Below are 21,929 nucleotides of genomic sequence, written 5' to 3'. Positions count from 1 at the left end.
AAGTTGGTTGGTTTTTTTTTTGTGTTCTTTCATTAAGTGAACTTGTAAAACGTAATAAAATTAAAGAAATGGCGCAAAGAGTTGACTAGTCATCCAGAAAGCGATGTAAAATAGTACTATTAAGTGAACAAGGCTACAGTTATGAAGAAATTAGAAGAAAAATTGGTGGAAAATTAACCAAAGTGGCATTTCTAAATTTTTGGAGAGGTATAAGGAGACTCAGTCACTACAAAACCAGACTGGTAAAGGCAGGAAAAGGTGCACAACAGCAAGTGATGTTAGAAGAATTGAGAGACTGTTCCTACGTGACAGAAGAAAATCATCTGGGTGTATACAAGATGAAATAGCGCAATACAATGTGAAGTTGAGTGCAAGGACTGTTCAGTGCAGACTCCAGGAATTTGGTCTAAATGCTAGAATTCCACGAAAAAAGCCATTTTTATCTCTCAAACAAAGGTTGAAAAGATTAAACTGGGCTAAAACCCATGTTAACTGGACAGCGGACCAACGGGACAGTGCTATTTGGAGTGACGAGACCAAAATCTCACTGTTTGGTAGTGATGGCATAAAATATGTAAGGAGAAGAATCAGAGAAGATTTGCACCCTGATTGCATTACATTACACCCACTTAGTGTTATGTCACCTTGAACTTGGTGAAGATCACCGCTATAAGACGGATGACCTGGAGCATTATCTAGAATTAATGAACTTTTAAATTCTACATTTTCTTTCATACTCAATAAAAAGCTATTGAGCTTTTTATTTCACTCGCATAACAGTTGATTAAGGCATCCTCAAACAATTTTTGAGTCATCCACGACTTTTTATTGCTCCAATAATGAACTGAGAGTATGCTTCCTAATGTTTTTTGAAGATTCGTGGATTCTCACTGTGCCATATCAAAAATGTTTCAGTTTATATCCAGCCACATTACCGGTAAAAGAATCGTAACACGGGCATTAAGAGCCTTGAAACTAGGTATAGATTTTAGCTTTTTTGTGGATGAATGTCCGCTTGGGCATTTTTTTTTTTTACGAAAAGGATGTCTCATTCATATCAAATATTTACAGTCACAAATAATTTTCCTCCATAATAATTTTGCCACAAAGTCCTTGGCAACCTTCTCAGTACTTGCAGATTCCCATACATGTTCACATTATGCAGTGTAAAATGCTGCTTGAATCTATAAGCCGACCGGAAGAGCTGAATTCGTAGTCATAATTGGGTTTTGCTTTCTCCTTCGTCATGTTGAAGAGACTTAGTGTCTTAGCGGTTATGGTCACAGTGCTAAGGGGTATGCGCTTTTGGTTCAAGTCCTCTATCCATGATGCAAGTAGCGTTTCCATATCACTGATAGGATCTTGTCATTGTGTTGTCACTATCATCGATTTAATGGGAGCAGATCCTTTCACAGCCGCTATGATTTTATCCCTATTTTTCAAAGTGGTTGTCACTGTAGAATGAGACCATCCGAAGTCATGTGCGATCACATTGGCAGGCTTCCCAGCTTCATGTTGCTTTATAACTTGCAACATCGTTTCAAGATCAATTGCTCACCTCTTTTTCTGTGATTCTTCACTAGATTTTTTGGTTGTGCGTGTAGGGGCCATGTTGCACAAAACATCATGAAATATTTAACGAAAAATAAACAAATAACCTACTTCTCAAACACAAAATCAACAGAGGAACTGTTGAAGACACGTGCTGACTGCCAAGGGAGGTTGCCACTGTGCATGCTTTACCTTACGCTCGCTTACGTCTTGTTCGAAAGTATAGCCAAAAATGTTATTTATTCCCTTATGGGATCACGGACGTATCTTTGAAAGGACGTAAGTCGAGGGATGACTGTATAGCATTCTCTTTAATTGCTGTTTTCTAATATATCCTAAAACAAGCACATTCGTTTTCCCCTCCCCTAGAGAGATTTGGTTATACATGAAAAAACCGTTATGATATGTAGCATGTCTGCCAATATGCAAACCACCCACCAGATAATTAGAGTGGTGGTGGTGTGTGAGAGAGAGAGAGAGAGCGTACTGACTACTCTGACATGAACATATTAAGTAAAGGTCAAGATTCCGTTTATACTGGATTTTATCAGATACTAATAGGACACTTGGAGGGAGAGGAAGAGGCTTATATTAAGCTGAATCTGAAGAGAAAAATCCAGAGAAGAAAAGGTTGTTTGTATGTTAATCAAGATATATTTAACAGCAGCAAAGTCTGAGTTTATTCCAAAGATACAAAAGATAAATAAGATAGGAATAAAATGGATGAATTAAAAGATTAGACATGGATTCTGGACAAAAAATAAAATAAAATAAAATAAGAGTTTATAGAAGTAGCATAAGATGAAAAGTAATAATCAGGTGCATGAAGAGGTACAAAGAGCAGGCCAGAAAAGCAACCTAATGAGGACAGCAAAAGTGCAATATGAGCAGAAATTAGCCAACCGGATCAAGAAAAATCCTAGAGTTCTTTCAACATGTGGCAAGTTGAACAAAGAAAAATTATGACAGGATGATGTTAATGGAATTACTAATTGCTACAGAGGATAGAGTTGAAGTATCCAATAAAAATTTATCAGGGTATTTTATCCTCATGAATGCAACATCATGAGGATGTTTGAGTATAGAGGAGGGACTGATAGCCAGGGAGCAGAAGATATTTGAGGAATTAAGAAAACTTGATGTTAATAAGGCAGCAGGGCTTAAAATACTACTTAAAGGGGCAGCCCTGGCACCAGTTTAGCAAATATTGTTGCATGGAAAAAAAAAAAAGATAATATTGTTCCAATTCACAAAGGGAGTGATATATGATAGAGCTAAAATTATAGACTAATTTGTGTCTGGGGTTATGGTTAAGTGTGGAATAGAATTCTGAACTGGGTCAATAAGAGCGGTATTCTCTGTGATGGACAGCATGGATTCGTTATAATTAAGTTTTTTTTTTTTTTTTTAATAGCAATTTGTTATGTACTACAAGGTACAAAATTACAAAATTCATTGAAGAAGGGAAATGCATATATAGTGGCTTACTTGGATTTTTTAAAAGATAGTCCCACACATCTGGTAACTAAACTGGAACAGATGAGGACTGATAACAGTGATGAGTTGGATAGGTTAATTGGCAGTCAGATATCCTGAAAGTTGTGTGTGTGTTGGGTGGAGGGGGGGGGGGGAGTGGTATCTCAAAAAAGGAAGGCCTCCAGTGATGTGCAACAAAGATCTGATTTAGGAACATTATTATTTAACATCTATGTTAATAATATTGGGACAGACTTTGGAGATATGCAGACATTTGAAGACGATGCAAAGTTGACAAGAAATATAAGGAGTAGATGCAGCCTTACAGGAGGATCTGAATACTTTCCAATATTGACTATTGATCTGAATATTGGACAATATTGGCAAGGATGGGATGCAAATTATAGAATTAGTGCAGAAATTCTGAAGGAGGTGGAGATCTAGGAGTGGTATTGGAGAAATATGAACTTTATGGATCATATTGCTAAAAGTATGATGATATTACAAATTATGATAATGGTACCCTTGTATAACACTTTAATCAGGCCACATATGTGTGTAGATCTGATCACTTGTTTTTCAAGGGGCGGATGAGATTTCTTAAAGAGGACTGTTCAGAGAAGATTCACTAAGGCAGTGTCTTGATATTCCACACTTCTAAAATGTGAAATATGAAGACATATTGAGTGAATGCAATTTGTAGAGCCTTGTGAATAGAAAGAGGAGGATATGATTAAGATATTAAGTTAATGAGAGATCATTATCTGATCAATGTGAAAAATTTTTCATAGAGCAGAGGGAAATGAGTAGAACAAATGCCCATCTGTGGAAATTATATAAATAAAGCAAGGGTGTGAGCAAGGAAGTGAAAAGCAGGTTCTTTGCACATGGAGCGATTAGAATGTAATGCACTTCTTGAGAGTGTGAAAGTTTAATGGATTTAATCTAAGGTTTTCGTGGTTTGATATATCCATGCTTCTGTGTTTAGTGAGTACCATGTGCAACTTTTTGGTATAAAATTACTATTTAATAACTAGCTTTGCACAACATTTTTGTTATTTCTTCAGATTAAAATCAAATAGAAAAAAAAAAAGTATTCACAGAGCAATTTCTGAATTAACTGTCATTATTCAAATTAAACTTTAACTAGATGTTGAAAATCATATTGTAATGCTAGAAGTGGGGTTCAGCATCGCTAATCTTAGCCTTATAGGTTTTTTGTAGTGGTTGAAAGGCAACGTTTACATTATATTGATTTTTTAAACCTTTTGCTATTTTATTTAACATTTTTAATGTAAGATAAAGAAACAGTACCTTTGTAGTTATCTTGGTGTATATGCTCTGGAATGCTGAAACAACCTCACCTACCACTTAAAACAACTAGGAATATCACAAAAGCTTCTGTACTTATGGCATTTGTTATATTGGACAGACAGGTCAATCTGGAGAAAGTCATCAAAAAGAACATGCGGAGAAAAAGCCATGACTGGCATTTCACATGACCAAAGAAAAACACAATGTAAGCAACTCACTTAACTGCCATACACAGAGGTCAGCAATAAAAAGATAAAGACAATGAAAATAGGAAGAATCATTGAAAATGTCAACTGTGTTGTGAATGGAGAACCTGTGGAACAAGTAAAACATTTCAGCTACTTAGGCATGATTTGTAGTGAAGATGGCAAATTAAATATAGAAATAGACAACAGAATCAACAAAGCTGGTATGGTAGGAAGTCAATTGAATAAATTCATATGGAATAAGAGAGAAATTAGTCAGAACACTAAATTAGCTGTATACAAGACAGTGTTCAAACCAGTTTTAACTTATGGATCTGAGAGCTGGGTCAGAAGTAAAACACCTGACCAAAGACCGCAGATATGAGAGTCCTGAAAAAGATTATAGGCATGAACAGATGGCATCAATGGCAATATCATATTAAAAACGAGGATATTAGGAAAGAACTTGACATTGTCAACATCCAGGAATGCGTTAGCAGAGCTAATCTCAGGTGGTATGGTCACTTAAACAGAATGGGTGAAGAAAGATTATCAAAACAAGTGTTCTCTGCCAGGTTGGCAGCAAAACGACCCAGAGGAAGACCAAGATATAGGTGGATTGATACGGTACAAAGTGCCTTAGACGATAGAAATATAAGATCTGATAATGTTGGAGTCTTGACAAGTAACAGACTGATTTGGAGGAAAATTATAGATAGGACGTTAGTAATGATGTAATTTTTTTTCATGTAGTACTATCATATCCTGTACATCCCCTTGAGGGTACATGGCAGGAATTTGATGATGATGATGACATAGATTTAAAAGAAGAGCGAAATAATATAGTTTTGATTATATTGAGCAGGACAAGGTCTCATTAAATCAACTGTGGGCAGTCACGTAAAAGACCTACATATTAATGAATTAAGCAATGAGAGAGAAGTTATACACATTGACAATGCCATGCATATAAGATGATGCTATGATTTTCAACATCTAGTTCAAGTTTAATTTAAATAACGACAATTTAATTCAGAAATTCTCTAAACACTCCCCCCACCATTTGATTTTAATCTGAAGTACAAAAAAATTATGAAACTGGTTATTAAATAGTAATTTTTTTACCCAAAAAAAGATGCACATAGTACTCACCAGACACTAATGAATGGGTTTAAGCATGTTGATATTTCTGAGTGATACTGTGGCCTCCTACAATGAGTCCTCCAAGGAGGTCTGATCTTAAACATAATGTGAAATTAATGGATCCATTAATTACATTGCAATTACCACTGCAAAAACAGAGTACAAGTGCATGTTTAAGTCTCTTTCAGAGATCTTCCTCTTCTAGCCTAAGAGAATTGCAATTTTAATTACTGTACACATAAAAATTCCCAAGTGATTATGATTTTTCCTTAAAAACATTTCAGCCAATAATATATCAAATAAAATTTTAAGGTCTGTCTCAAATACTGAAAGTCAAAACCAAGTATACATGTTCAATAAACTATTTACCAATCTCATCTTTGCTCCCCGTCCTATGGTGAAAAATAGTTGAAGATGAAGAAGACACAGTTCCTAATGATGATACACCAGTTGTAGTAGTGGTATGACAAGTACTAGTGGTTAACCCAACTGTGCTAGCTGCCCTAGTATGGCGTGGTGGTCTTCCTAGTACAGCATTTTGTAGTACAGCATCTTTTTCTTGGGAATGCTGTTGGAGAACTTTAATCATAGCATCCCGTTCTGCTAGCTTCGATTCTAAATCCTTCATTCTGAAATTACAATGGAAACATTTAAAAGTTAAATTCCTAACAGTATCAATTTTTTTTTAATCATTTTTATATAATAGTGGCATAAAAATCCAATTTTTATATGATGAAAACACCAGAAATCAAGGCACAGATTATAAGTCATACAAAAGGAATCAACTCCTATCTTGTATGACCTTTATAAGTTGAAATACTCATCTGCATCTATCCAACAGCTGGGAACAAGCTTTTATCCAGCCTGTTCTCAGAAAGAGAAACTACCAACCATCCAACTATTCCCTTATTGCTCTCACTTCAATACTCTTGAAAATAATGGAACAGACCACAATCATTCTTCCACTTTCCTCTAATCATGTACAAATATAAGCAACTGCTGGTCAACACTTACAAACAATTCAGCTCCAAACTTAGTATACTAACTTCTCATCCCCTTCTCTTTTTATTCCTCCTCATCCTCTTCCTGGAAATGTATGGGGGAACACTGTTCTTTTGGAACAGTCTTCCTCATACATTTCCCCAATGATTACAACCGCCAGCTCTAAAAGAAACACATCAACACATTCTTCTCTCAAACCACTTGCGTACACATAGCACTGTTGTGTTGTAAGTCTTGAAACCTCTCATGTGTAGTACCAATAAATATATATAAATTAATAGAGGTAAATATTTACAGCCAGATTTCATGGTGATACTACTGCATTTTATTAGGGATATTTTTACTTTTTGGTGCAAGCAATCATGTTAGTTGCACCATCTGTAAATTACTCTTGATTCCATGTAGAAATCAAGATTTGTATCCCAGGTTGTTATCCTCTTAATTTACCTATTAACTATTTAACGCGTGTTTTCTGTTATTTTAATTATTATTTTTAAGAAAAGATAGCGTACACATGGCACCGATAAAGAAAAAAATGGCGGCCAGGTCGCCATGTTTGTTTAAGAGTTTTGATGTAAACGAATTTATGCAATGTGCTGTCTATGAGATGTATGCCTTGCGAAGAGCGGTAGGAGTCTGGTTAGAAAATGATAGTGGAGTTAATATGTGTAGAAAGTGTAAAGAGAATGAGGACTTCAAGCGCGTTTCATGTATCGAGACTGATATCGTTAACGGTAGTCACGATGTAGAAAATGGCGGTGCACTAAAGAATTGAGTGGTAGTGCCAGATAGGTGTGAGAGCGTCGCTGAAAGTGTAAATGAAGGTAGAAACACAGAAAGAATGGATGATTTGATCGATAATGAAAATGGTGAGATAAATGCGAGTAGCGAAACTGCCCGTTTGAATGGCGCGATACACAGAGCCAAAAGACAACTGGAGCGTATGGAAAAATGTGTGTCGAACGTACCGACAAATAACCGGCAGAAGTCTGTGACGGCAAATAATAGAATGTTCGTAAACGTCAATAAAACGAAGGAGCGAGTGCTGTATGGGGATTCGCTATTAAGAGGCATAATAACTGAGAGTTTAACTAAGTCGTACCAGCTGGGTGCGAACATAAAGGACGTCAGCGAATCTATTCGACTGCAAAAACAGAGGGTGAAAGAGATGATAATCGTGGCAGGAACGAATGATTTGAAAGAGAACAAAATGGAAATGATAGAGGATGTGAGGGAGTTGTTTGAGGTAGCAAAAGAGAAGAGTGAGAGAGTTAGGATGGTGAGTATCTTACCGTGATATGACAGCGAAGTGTTTAGAAGGAGGGCCAAAATTGCCAATGACTTTATGCGTGGGTTATGCATGGAGAGTGGTGTGGAATTTGTGGATGTGTGGAATGAGTTCGATGGGCGAAAGGACTTATATAAGATGGATGGGTTACATTTGAATGGAGTTGGTGTACGGAGACGTTGAAAGAGTGTTGATGAATGATGTGGAAGTGGATGTACAGACTCAGGGAAACTAGATTTATTAAGAGGGGGGGAGTAGATATGCAGACTTTAGGGGGGGGGGGCAGTTAAGTGTATGAATGAGTATATTATGCCCGGGCGAGTACGACGGACAACAAATCAGAATGGGATAGTTAGTATAAGGCATCAAAGTAGGGATGGGACAAATGGGCTTCTGCGATTCATGTACACTAATGCCAGGAGTATTAGGAACAAGAAGGAACAGTTTTTGGCCATGGTTGGCACTTCCAGGCCACAGGTTGTCGGTATTAGTGAAACATGGCTGACAGAAGATGATAAAGCTAGTGGGATTGAATGCGATGGGTATAGCGTGTTCAGGAGTGACAGGGTGAATAAAAAGGGGGGAGGAGTGTTATTGATGATAGCTGATGAGCTTCAGCCAAGGAGTATAGAAGTTGAACTGCAGGATGAGGAAAAAAGCACATTTGAGGCTGTTTGGTGTGAGATAGAATCTAGCAGAACAAAATATACAATTGGGTGCTGCTATAGACCGGGTGATGGAGTGGATGGTGGGGATAGTATGCATAAGCAAATAGAAGAAATGAGTGGAAGGAGGGTAATTATTATGGGTGATTTCAATTATGGTAACATTGACTGGAAAGAGGGGAGGGCACATGGGAGGAAGGAATTGGATTTTATGCAGTTATTAAGGGACAACTATCTACGGCAACATGTATTGGAAAATACCAGGGGGCAGAGAGTGCTGGACCTAGTAATTGCAACTGAGAATGTAGCTGTAAAGAACATGACCATGTTGCCACCAATTGGTGAGAGTGACCATAAGGTCATGACTTGGGAGGTGGCTAAAGGAGTCGAATTTACAATTAAGACAGGGTACATGTGGAATTACTGGGCTGGTAAGTATGACAAGCTTAGGTGTGTGCTTGGCTCAATGCCATGGCATGTAAAACTGCAAGGGCTGGATGTTGATAGTGCATGGGAGGTGGTTAAGAACTGTTTGCAGGAGGCAATGGTTGACTGTATACCAAGAGTCCGAATAATAAATCAGGTAGGGGTTAAATGGATGAATAACACTATTAAGCTTGAGCTGCAAAAAAAGAAACAATTGTGGAGGGAATTTAAGGAGAAGGGTGACCATCAGGTGCATGAACAGTATAAAGCTCAAGCCAGGATGGTAACAAGGGTGGTAAGAAAAGCAAAAGCAGATTACGAAAGGAAATTGGCCATGCAGGCTAAAGAGAATCCCAAACAGTTTTTTCAATATGTTACAAGTAAAAGGGGAAATGCTCATGGTAGAATGATCTTAAAAAATGCTGAGGGTAGGGAGGTAACCGAATCAGTCGATGTGGAATGACTGAGCGAGCACTTTGCAAGAGTATATCATCCAGGTGGCGACTTTGCGGAAATGGAAGAACCAACAGCTTATACTGGAAATGTGATGAATGAAGTATAGGTAACTAGTCTATTACAGAACCTCAATGTCAATACATCTGTGGGATTGGATGGTATACCAGCTCGTGTCGTACGTGAAGCGGCCAAAGAATTGTCAATGCCCTTGACCATTTTGTTTAATTTGAGCCTCAGGACTGGGTCAGTCCCAAGGGGGTGGAAAGAGGGGAAAATAGTTCCACTGCACAAAGGTGGTTCCAAGGCTGCTGTTGAAAATTACCGGCCAATCAGCATAACAGGAATCATTATCAAGGTCTTAGAGAAAATAGTCAAGAGGAAAATACAAGATTGGATAGAAGAAAATGGGATACTGTATCGGGGACAGCATGGTTTTGTGAAGGATAGGTCATGCCTCAGTAACTTGCTCACGTATTATAACACAGTGACGGCTGAACTGGATAAGGGTAATGGGTTTACAGTGATTCTACTGAACCTTGCTAAGGTCTTTGACAGGATACCACATGGAATTCTAATCAGTAAATTGCAGCATATGGGAATGGACATAGGGTTGGTGAGATGGATAGGAGGGTGGTTGACGGAGAGATATCAGAGAGTGGTTTACTCAGGAGTAGAGTCCACAAGACGGCCTGTGACAAGTGGTGTACCACAAGGATCTGTTCTTGGACCACTGCTGTTTAATTTGTTCATAAATGATATAGGAAATGATCTGAGAGGAACAGTTCATTTGTTTGCGGATGATGCGAAGTTGGGTAGGGCAATAGTGAATGCAGATGACATCAAAATTTTGCAGGATGATTTGGATAGATTGGAGGTCTGGGCTAGGGAGAATGGATGTCAATTTAATGTGGCAAAATGTAAGGTTATGCATTTTGGTGTGAAAAGATTGGAGGCAGTTTACTGCATTGGTGGAACCATGCTCCAGGAAATTGATGAGGCACGAGATTTAGGAGTGTTGGTGGATAAGGAATTGAAATTTAGGGGACACATTGCAAAAGTGGCCAAATCAGCTCATCAAATCACTTGGTTGCTGAAGAATACGTTGACAAGCAGAGACAAGCAGGTTATTGTTCCCCTGTATCGAGCCTTGATAAGACCTCATCTCAACTACTGTGCTCAGATTTGGTCACCTAGGTTTCTTCTTGATGGGGAGGAGGTGGAGAGGATCCAGAGGCGAGTGACCAAGATGATAGCAGGTCTGTGGAATGAACCGTATGAGAACAGGTTGAGGATTTGTGGGTTGCAAAAATTGGTTGATAGGCGGAGGAGGGGAGATATGATTGAGGCATTCAAATTACTGAAGGGTTTCTATAAAATTAATTCAGAAGATATTTTTGAGAACAGGGCTGGTTGTGGGAGGACTAGGGGACATCCATGGAAACTGGGCAGAAGTATGGTTAGTAAAGGTGTTAGAGCTGGGTTCTTTACTTTTAGAGTAGTGAATGAGTGGAATGCGCTCCCTGAGTCTGTGGTGGATGCTGTGACAGTGAATGAGTTTAAGGCGAGGTATGATAGATACTGTATGAATGTCGAATAGTTGTGATGAAAATGATTTTGGGCCTCCCTCGATGAGTCTAATGACTCCCTGGAGTTGCCCGTAATAATAATAATAATAAAAAAAAAAGTGTTTTCACACACTTTTATATATATATATGAAATAAAACACACACACAAGAACATAAAATCAGTGTAATTCCATACACACTTCAACTCGACATGAAATACACACGTCACTACACTGCCTCCTTGACTGAAAAAATAAACCATATCAACAGCTTCAGATAATTTTTCGGACTGGAATTTTAAAATAAAACTTTCAACTTTACTGTTTTCTAGTTTATACAGAAATGGACATAGTCAAATAAGACTTCACAGGGCCTATTTCTATATTAATTGAAAAGGCAATAGTTTCAGTTTTAACTGAAAGAATCCTAATGACTACAATAAGCGTCATGTTTATAATTTTCTTTTAAAGGATTCCCTCTCTGTCTTCCCCTGTCTAAATGTTTTTCTAATTCCTGCTGGATCTTCATATATATATATATATATATATATATAGACATGCACGCACACACAGGTGTCCAAAACCTAAAGGCGAACACTATTTCCAAAGATTACCACTGCAAATTCAGACGAATCAGCTTCAGCTTGTGGCAAGATGTATAACTGACAATTTCAAGGAGAAAGCAAGTACACGTTCAAATTTTAATATCAAGTACAAAGAGGTCATGTCGTAGCACTCAACAGGATAAAAGACTGCAAACTGGGTTTGATTGAAGCTCTTTTCACAAAGAAATAAAGTTGCAAGCTTAGATGTCTTGTAAGGTCTCAAAGACACTTAGATGATTTCATGATGGGGAAGAATTATTGGAAAGATTGAAGGTGGCCACAGAATTACTGATGTTGCCAAAGAGTTTGGAATTTCGCATAGCATTGTATCTGGGCTCTGGGAAGCATTTCAAACATGAAACATGTTCCCGACATTTACTAAGAAGTTGCCCTTGCTCTACCATGGAGCATGAAGACAGATTTTTGGTTATAATAGTGAAACATAATCGATGCACCATAGCATGTCAGCTCCAGTCAAGGTACGTGGATATCTCGACAAACCATGGCAAGATGTCTGCAACAAGTAAGCCCATATACCCAAAGGCCTGTAGCATGTGTCTCTTTATCTACAGCTCATTGTAGAGAATGTTTTCAGTGGTGTTGTACCAATAAAAATTGGACAAGACACCAATGGACTACAATGTACTCTTTAAAGATGAGTCATTTCAGTCTTTCCTCTGATTCTAGACAACACCTGATCGCGAAAGTGGTACTGCTTACCATCGTGAGATTGTTCATAAAAGGAATAGATACAGAAGTGCTGGAAAAAGTTACTATGAGTGGTGAATATTGCAATAAGTTCCTCAACGTCATGTTCAATTGTTTCATCGTGCTGCAGGCAAAGAATTCATTTTTATGGATGACAATGGCACACCACACCACATTGTACATGAGCAGTGGAGATACTTCTGAAGAGGATATTAATTGAATTGAGTGGCCAGAACACTCCCCAGATCTCAATCCCATAGAACATGCTTGGGACACGATAGGGAGATGCATTGCTGCTCGAAATTCTCCTCCAGAAAATAAACAAAGCCTTATCCTTGCTTTAAAGGAGGGGTGGGCCAGTTTGCCTCAAGAACTCCAGAATCACTTGGTGGTAAACATGGTAAAACATTGTGAGAGCTGCACTGCAGTTTGGGGATGGACATATTCCAAACTTAAATGTCTCTCTACATAATTTTCTGTAAGCACTGTAGATTAATACCTTAACTACATCCTTAGGAAATTTGTAACTTTTGTCAAAAATGTATTGCAATTTAATTTGTACAAAATTTATAACACATTTTTTGTGTAATATAATTTATTAGCATGCTGGCAATGTCCACATACCTGTATATGAAAAAATTTTCATATATATAGGTAAAAACATAGTTCGTTCTTAACTTTTGGACACCAGTGTATATACCAAAGACAGAAACAACATAATTTTCTTCTTTTGTGTTCCCTAAAATAGCTGGTAATTCATGATATATTTTCTTCATTCCTGGTATGATAGCTCATGACCTGTGCACTATTAATAGTTTCAACACTTTGCTTGAAATGGTGATAAAGTTCTTGGAAGTTTTTCCACTTGGTTAAACTATAAATTAAATATACCAAGAAATTATATACTTGGTTTAATCCTTTATCCAAGTGTAAGTAAACAGAGTTTGCACATGAAGTATTTTCAGAACTGGGCCAACTCGTATATACGAGGGTGGTCTGAAAAGTTCTTGGCTCAACCATAGATGGCAACACTATCTGCAAGATTTTTTTTTTCCTAAGTTGGTACATCTGTCATAAACATCCATGTGAAATTGCAAGGTCATTCTATCAAGTAGTTTGTTTTATTCAGCTGTCTGAAGCAAAAGTATTGTCTATATCCCTTGAAATGGATAAAATTGAGTATCATGCGGTTATAAAATTCTTTGTAAAAGAAGGTTTAATACCAAAAGAAATTCATTCGAATCTCGTAAAAGTTTATGGGCACTCTTCTTCGTTTTTGACAATTAAGAAATAGGCTGCCGAATTTAAACGTGGCCTTGAAGATGTTCCACATGAAGGATGTCCAAAAAGTGTAACACCACCAGAAATCATGGATCAAGTGCACGATAGGGTATTGGATGACTGGAAAGTCAAAGTTGCGTGAAATTGCTGAGACTATAGGCATTTCAAAAGAACTTGTAGGATATATTGCATGAAGAATTGCAAATGAAAAAGCTTTAAGCAAGACGGGTGCACTTGCTCACAGCACATCAAAAACGCACTCGCAATGAAAATCTCTGAACAGTGCTTGGGGCGTTTCAACAAGAATAAAGCTGATTTTGTGTGTCGATTTATTACTACAGATGAGACTTGGATTCACCATTACACACCAGAATCCAAACAGCAATCAAAACAATGGACAGAAGCCGGTTGTTCAGTGCCAAAGAAGACAAAGTCGGTTCCATCAGCAGGAAAGGTCATGGTATCGACATTTTGGGATGCTAAAGGCATTTAGTTTATTAATTATCTTGAAAAGGGTAAAACAATAACCAGGGAATATTATTCCGATCTTTTAACCAGATTAGACAAAAAAATTAATGAGAAAAGACCTGGTTTGCAGAAGAAAAAAATCATCTTTTATCAGGACAATGCATCTGCCCACAAAGGTGTTTTGGCAATGGGAAAATTAAGGGATCTTCACTATGAATTGTTGGAACAGTCACCCTATTCCCCAGATTTGGCTCCCTCTGACTTCTATCTCTTCCCAAAACTAAAACTCTTCCTCACTGGTCAACGTTTATCTTCAAATCAAGAGATGATTGCAGCTGTAGAGGAGTATTTTGCAGATCTTACCGAGAACCACTACAGGGATGGGGTAATGGTGCTGGAGCATCGCTGGAATAAATGTATTAGTCTTAAGAGAGATTATGTTGAAAAATAAAAATAATTTTGAAATTATAAATTCGTTTTTTCATTGTTAGGCCGAGAACTTTTCAGACCACCCTCGTAGAAGCTAACAACTTCACATCACTTGCCTCTTTGTATCCCACATAATGCAAAGCACATATCCTCACAGACATGTATAATGCTATGCATTATGGGAAGGAACTTTATAATGAAAAGTTCCTTTCATAGTAAGGAAAGTTATTTATTTATAATTTTGTCATGAAACAAGCAAAATTTATGTTTCTTCATTTCACAAGATTTATACATTGTATAACTTAATTATAATTATATGATATAATAACATGGCATGTGATATCTTAAGAGTGCCACTAAATAAGAACATACTATCACACAATTTTAATCCAAAGTATCTGGGCATAACCCTAGACAGAACCCTCTCCTTTAATAGACATCTCTCCAATATTGCTGCCAAACTCAGGACTAGAAATAACATACTGCATAAACTTGCCGGAACATAAACCGGAGCATCAGGTGAGGTCAAGGGAAATCTGCCCTGTCACAACAACGCAGGACATCATTAATGCTTACAGGAAGAATGCTCCTAAATTCCCATTGATCACCATTGTACACTTGTGTAAAGTATGGCCCGTATGATTGATACAGTCATCGTCATTATGGTGTCCGCTGACTTCTTTCCAAGCAGTGTGTGTGTGTGTGTGTGTGTGTGTGTGTGTGTGTGTGTGTGAATAAATAAAAAAACTTGTGAAGTTCTTGTTACAACAACCAAATTTAAATAATATTAACTGTCAATTTATCCTAGTTTAGAGAGTTTACTTCAGTAAGTGCACCCCGCCCCCCCCCCAACATCCACGTTTAATTGTTATATTCCTTTGAATATAACAATTTGGACGAATAGTAATACCAATTAAGCCCTCCTCCTAATTTATAACTTCACTAAAAACACACGTACTAACCACAGTAAAGACTATTTAATTCGTAAATATTTCATCCCAAGTATCTTGGGACATCATAGTGTAAAGTAGTTCAAACAATACTAGGAATAACATACAGTTAGGGCGCATGAATACAATGGAATCTCAATATGTGTGCAGTAACGTGTTATAGAAGTAAATTAAATATAACTGGAAAAAGAAAAAAAAAAAAATATATATATATATATATATATACACATACACACACACACATACATAAAGATTATTTTATACAATTTTGTATGACAATTTCCCATACTTGAGGAATAGTAAGAACGTTGTTGCGGTTTAAATTTGGTCTGTGTAGTAGGGCTTCAGCACTTTCTTTATATAAACGTTCATATTTATATAAAGATATATTTATATATAAGTTGAAACTTTTACACAGATCTTTATATAAATATGAACATTTATATAAAGAAAGTGCTGAAGCCCTACTACATAGACTAAATTTAAACCACAACAACGTTCTTACTATTCCTAAAGTATGGAAAATTGTCATACAAAATTGTGTAAAATAATCTTTATATATATGTAGGCTCTTCAATAAGTAATAAGACTATATTTATACAGAAAACAGATTACCTTTAATCGTCATCATTTACATGGTCTTTTTCGAAGTAACCACCGTGAGGCGCGATGCATTTGTTCCAACGTTGCGTCCACTTCTTAAACACATGTGAAAGTCCATTTTTTGAGAGTTCTTTCAAAACCGCCTCCGCAGCTTTTACACATGCTTTGTTGCTTTCGAAATGGCGGCCTCTTAGTGGTTTCTTGAGCTGAGGAAACAGCCAGAAATCGCACGGTGCGAGATCAGGACTGTATGGAGGGTGTGGTAGGATATCTGTGTTGTTCTTCTGCAAAACATCCACTACACAACCAGCAACATGTGGCCTTGCATTATCGTGGTGCAATAAGAAGCCATTCTTCAGCAATGGACGCTTCCTTTTGACGTGCTTGATGATAATCGCTGCTGTGTTGATCATTGTCTCTGTGATGGACGTTGAAGGTCTTCTCTCACGTTCAAGATCTTCCACATTTTGCCTTCCGTCCTTAAAAGTTTTATGCCAGCAAAAAACACTTGCCCTCGACATTGCTTCATCGTGGAAAGCTTCGCATATGTTAAAAATGTTCGATGCCGATTTTTGCAAATGCACACAAAATTTAATCGCATAACATTGTTCCAAGGACGCTTCCATTTCGAACTGGTCGCAGGTCGTAGGTGCTCCGAAACAAGCTTGCGTTTAGTCACGTGACACTCTGGCACATCAGCCGTATACGCCATCTATCAACCTCTTTTGTTAATACAGACAGCAACATTTCTTTATTCCACAGAAATTAATATTCTGATGAGTGGTTTCACCACAGTAAAATTAGTCTTATTACTTATTGAACAGCCCACGTATGTGTGTGTGTGTATATATATATATATATATATATATATATATATATATATATATATATATATATATATATTTTTTTTTTTTTTTCCAGTTATATTTAATTTACTTCTATAACATGTTACTGCACGCATATTGAGATTCCATTGTAATCATGCGCCCTAACTGTATGTTATTCCTAGTATTGTTTAACTACTGTACTGATGATGTCCCAAGATACTTGGAATGAAATATTTACGAATTAAATAGTCATTACTGTGGTTAGTACGTATGTTTTTAGTGATGAATTCACCACAGGTTTCGTTATATAAAAATAATTTACAACTTGTACATCAGCTGTAATGATTTTAAATGTTATTCTATTTTGCTTTACTATAATCCTTAGTACCTGCACTGAAGAAAGCCAAAGATGACTAGCTGAAAATTCTACCTATGAATTCAGCTGAAGAAAGGCAAATCAGTGACTTCAACAATGGCTGTGACTATGCAGCAGCTCCATAAGAAGGGAAGAAACAGAGATCATGTTTAAAATAGAATGAGGTATCTACAGTCATCTTCCTAATGTCTATAGCATCTGGATGGAGAGAGCTAATATTCTGAAACATGCTAATTCTCTAAAAGTTTTATTTGGAATTTATTGCTTTAATGCAGTAAAAAAAACATGTCAAGACATATTGTGACATAAGCACCAACAATAAGGTGGTGGTTTCATACCAGGTGATGAAAACGATCTACCATCTAAAATTAATTCTAAGATTTCTTTTAGTAAGAAGGTATGAAAAGGAAGGCTATGTCAAAATTCACCATCATGTCAGTTAATCAATGGTTAATTGACTTCAATGCTACTCAAACACACACATACAAAAAGCACTTCTAAAATTAATAGAATAACGTTACACCTTTGTCACCAGAAACAATTCAGAAACTTAAACCTTATAAATCCTAGCCCCGACTTTATTATTATTATTATTATTTGACACCTCCAGGGAGTCCAAAGACTCATCGAGGGAGAGTGTGCCGACAGCATCGAACGATTGTCCCCCTTCCAACTACTAACCGCGCTCAAACTTACTTAACTGAGCCATTAGTAGCAGAGGCTATACCAATCGACCAACCTTTGCCGGCGTGAGATCTGGTGTGTTTGTGTGTGTGTGTGGATTTCCACAATGATGATACAAATATTGATTTAAATACAAGACAGCTCTAAAAACATATTCAACTTAAATATGACTACCTCAAACTGCAAAAATTTCAAAGCCAATTAAAATTAAACCATCAGCCCAACAGTTAAGATTACCTTACTGTGCTGTCAAGGGCACCAAGCACAAGCTTATCTACATAATAATAGTGAAAATGTTTTCATAACCAAGGAGAATTATTGATCTAATAATTAAATAACTTTTTTTTTTTAATGATGCCATTCAGATAGGGTTGTAAATCTGCTTTTTATAATCCTGCTCCTGCGACCAAACATGGTACTTTTTAAAGAATAGTTCAAGCCTTCAAAAAAAAAAAAAAAAAAAAAAAAAAGATTACTGATCAGAGAGCAAAGATGCTATTCGCTTGGACCGACTAAAGTCAGTTTATTACTATTAGCAGCAACATATAAGTATCTGCACAACAGAATAAAAATTTTTATTACAAGAAGTACTAAACTTGATGCTACATATTTCATAATGTTATAATGTTTACCACACTATTATTAGAAAAGTATAACATTTTGTCAGCAGTTAATTATTAATTTCATCAGGATAAAGCAAAAATTTGGAACTTGAGGGGAGGAAAAAACAAGATAAACTTTACAGTTGAATTATATAAAAAAACTTGCAAACAATAATTATACTTACTTTCCCTCTAGTTCAGCACATTTTCTTTGAGCCGCATATAATTCATCCATATGCCTTAGCTTCTCAGTTCTTGCCTGAGCTATTAGTTTTTCACTTTCTTGAGAAGTTTTTTCAAGAGCTGCAATTTTGGCATCTCTATTTAAAATTAATATATAAAATTATTACAGAACAAGGTAGTATGCATCAATTCATAAAACACACATGCTGCTTAACATGTAAAATATCTACTATACCTGCAGAATTTACCATTAACCATAGTATCATTAAAGCAATAAAGGTTAAGATAATCGGGAAATCCTACTTTAGATATCACCACATTTGTATATGGTAGTCTCATGCCAGTTGATAAATTTTATTTATCATCTGAAAACAATAATATATATATATATATATATATATATATATATATATATCATGCCCTCAATGGACAAATTCACAATATTTTAGTCAAAGAGCAGAAGCATATCTACTTGATCAAATAGAATGGGAACAGGAATTAAAAACGCATTGATGCTTACATGTAAAGTTGAGGAACTGGTAGATATTATGGAGAGGAAAGAAGAATTTAAAAGTGTGTGTGTGTGTGTGTGTGTGTGTGTGTGTGTGTGTGTGTGTGTGTGTGTGTGTGTGTGTGTGTGTGTGTATATATATATATATTATTATTTTTGTTTTTGAAAGGGACTGAAAACCAATCAAAAAATGATGCAAGTTCTATCATTAATGTATATGAAGCTTTATGTAATGGAAAACAGACTTGATTTAGGTTTGTGCACCATAACAAAAAAAAACATTTGTGGACCCCTTAGAAGAATCCAAGAAAAGAGCACAATCATCTCAGGAGATTCTAATGCACATGGTAAGAAGTCAATAGAAGTAGAGATACTTGGATTCATTCAAAGAAATGAATTACAAAGCCACAGAATTACAGGGTACAGAGAAGGTGAGCAAAAATTATATATTTCATGACATGCAATGGAGCAAGGAGGGCAAGTCCATGACATGCTTCTTATAGCTAATGTTAAATGTATGTATGAAAAACAAACATATTAAGAAAAAAGGAAGAAGGCTGTGGCTGCTGAAAGTTCAGGGATTTTTTTTTAAAACATGGCTTCCACCCATAAAAGCCTCCGCTGCCCAAAACATCTAGTGCATTTGTACTGTGGGTGGGTGTGCTAAGGATTATTATTTTGCCCCCCATTTTTATTAATTTTATTTCATTTTTATTTATACATAGTCTGGAAACTCTACTCTAGAGACCAAACATGTAACTTTTTCAAGTCACTTCAAGGTCTGCACAATAAGTGAGGTGGTGGTCTCACAGTGGGTGATGAAATTCATCTCCCATCTTAAGACAATCACAAACATCTATGCCCACATTGAGATATGAACCCATGATCTGCTTGACAGCAGATATGCTAACCACTTGGGCAACCACACTGGCAAAAATAAGACTACATCAAGTGATCATCAGTTTTTTTATATTGAGAGAACAAGCATGGAAAGGAAATAGTTAATGAAAAAAAGATAAAAAGCTGGGTTGAATGTACAGTCCAGCTTTTTACCTTTTCTTCATAAGTTGGAGGAAGATATTAATGGAAATGAGAAAATGTTATATGAATTAATGAAAAATAGAAGTAGCAATGAGGAACTTTTCTTTCTTTTTTTTTTTTTTTTTTTTATAAATAAATGGAGATGGAAATCTGGTGAACCCCAAAAGAGTAATATTAGGATGATATTTTAACATTCCAGAACCTGGTTAAATAATAAAAGCAGGTGTGAGATAAACCAGAATGAATAGAATTAAGAGGGAGAAACTGGTCTGGTAAAGGTAGGTTGATTAAACATTAACAAAGATGAAGAAGAGCTATTTGTCTGTGTCTTATAGGTAACGTGAAGCCAGGTTGATTAATGGACAAGGAATTACTTTAATAAAATTGTAAAAAAGGAGCCTGGTTTACAATTTTAGCAGAAATCCTGCAGAAAAATGCACATGAAATGAATTGATCTAACTGATTTTTATCCAGGTTATATATAATGCTGAAGGAGATACTTTTTTTTTTGAAGCAAATTGCTGTTAATGACAAAATCTGGGTTTGCAATTTTAAATCAGAACTTTAATCAGTGCATATCTAAAACATCATCTGTTTTCCATAAAGAATATCAAGGCAGATAAAGTTTGTAGATAACTACTGCAATACAGAAAGTACAATAGCTACTGATAGGTAGCTTAAAGAACAACTGCTAAACAGCACAGAACAGGATTTCCTTCTGAACACACTGAATTTTTGTATGTAATCTTAGTGGGCCCTTCAACAGAACCACAAGTAACAATTTTTCACTCTGAAATTTCTAGAATTCATGTCACTTAACTTGAAATGAAATTGATTCCCATTTATCTGTTACTGTAACTTTTTTTTAAAATTTTTTTTTTTGATGGGACAGCCTGAATAAATTTCTACAGGTATCTAGTAATTTCAGAATTTGAACATGCAAGCATTTTTTTTTAACCCTTGTAACAAGTAGTCATATCCAGCAAACAAATATGAGTGATTCTGCACAAAAGGCAAAAAACTAACCACTAAACAGAAGAAAAATAAGTGCAATATCCCAACTTTGTCATTTAACATATTTGATAACTATTTTATTATCTTAATCATAATTTTAATGAAGACAGCTCTGTAGGTTTTCTGAACTGATAAAAGTTGGGGGGGGGGGGGGGAACAAACACAAACCACAAACTTACTTGGGTACTGATGCAGCATCAACAGCAATTTGGCGCATTGTGCTTTCTTCCAGATACCGCTGCTCCCACTATAAAGCAAGCAAACAAATGCTATATACAACCTGTAATAGTCCTTTTATAAGTATGGTGAATAATATATTATCTTCCTTCTATCCCTCAACACTGTGGGGTAGAGAGAAGATAACTTGATGGACCTATTAATTTCACAGTGTATATAAAAGTAGATTGCTGAAACTTTGTTATACATAAAAAAAAATGTTCTTTAGATGATTAACAAAAACATATTAATGATATGTGATTTATATACAAAGATATACTTACAGTAAAATATTTGTACATTTCCATTTTGAAAGGATAATAAATTATCCTGATGAATTTAATTAATCAGGATATTAATA

The 21,929-nt window shown here is 36.1% G+C and overlaps 1 protein-coding gene across 2 annotated transcripts in view; it reads right to left on the bottom strand.

Annotated features, from left to right (window-relative positions):
- LOC150093090 (uncharacterized) overlaps positions 1-21,929 on the bottom strand; it is a 217,207-nt gene that overhangs the window by 17,412 nt on the left and 177,866 nt on the right. For both annotated transcript variants that reach the window (XM_090413726.1, XM_090413725.1), the window contains exons 11-13: positions 21,532-21,599; positions 18,789-18,923; positions 6,039-6,298 (exon numbers count right to left, since the gene is read on the bottom strand). In XM_090413726.1, the coding sequence (XP_090269852.1) occupies positions 6,039-6,298; positions 18,789-18,923; positions 21,532-21,599 (463 nt within the window). The remainder of the gene's footprint in view (positions 1-6,038; positions 6,299-18,788; positions 18,924-21,531; positions 21,600-21,929) is intronic.

The sequence above is a fragment of the Typopeltis vanoorti genome, chromosome 24 (genome assembly GCF_054136105.1).
Source record: "Typopeltis vanoorti isolate ZY-2024b chromosome 24, IOZ_Tvanoo_1.0, whole genome shotgun sequence".
Lineage (NCBI taxonomy): Eukaryota > Metazoa > Arthropoda > Arachnida > Uropygi > Thelyphonidae > Typopeltis > Typopeltis vanoorti.
The sequence above is the reverse complement of the archived record's forward strand: the minus strand, read 5'-3'. Positions and strand labels throughout refer to the sequence as shown.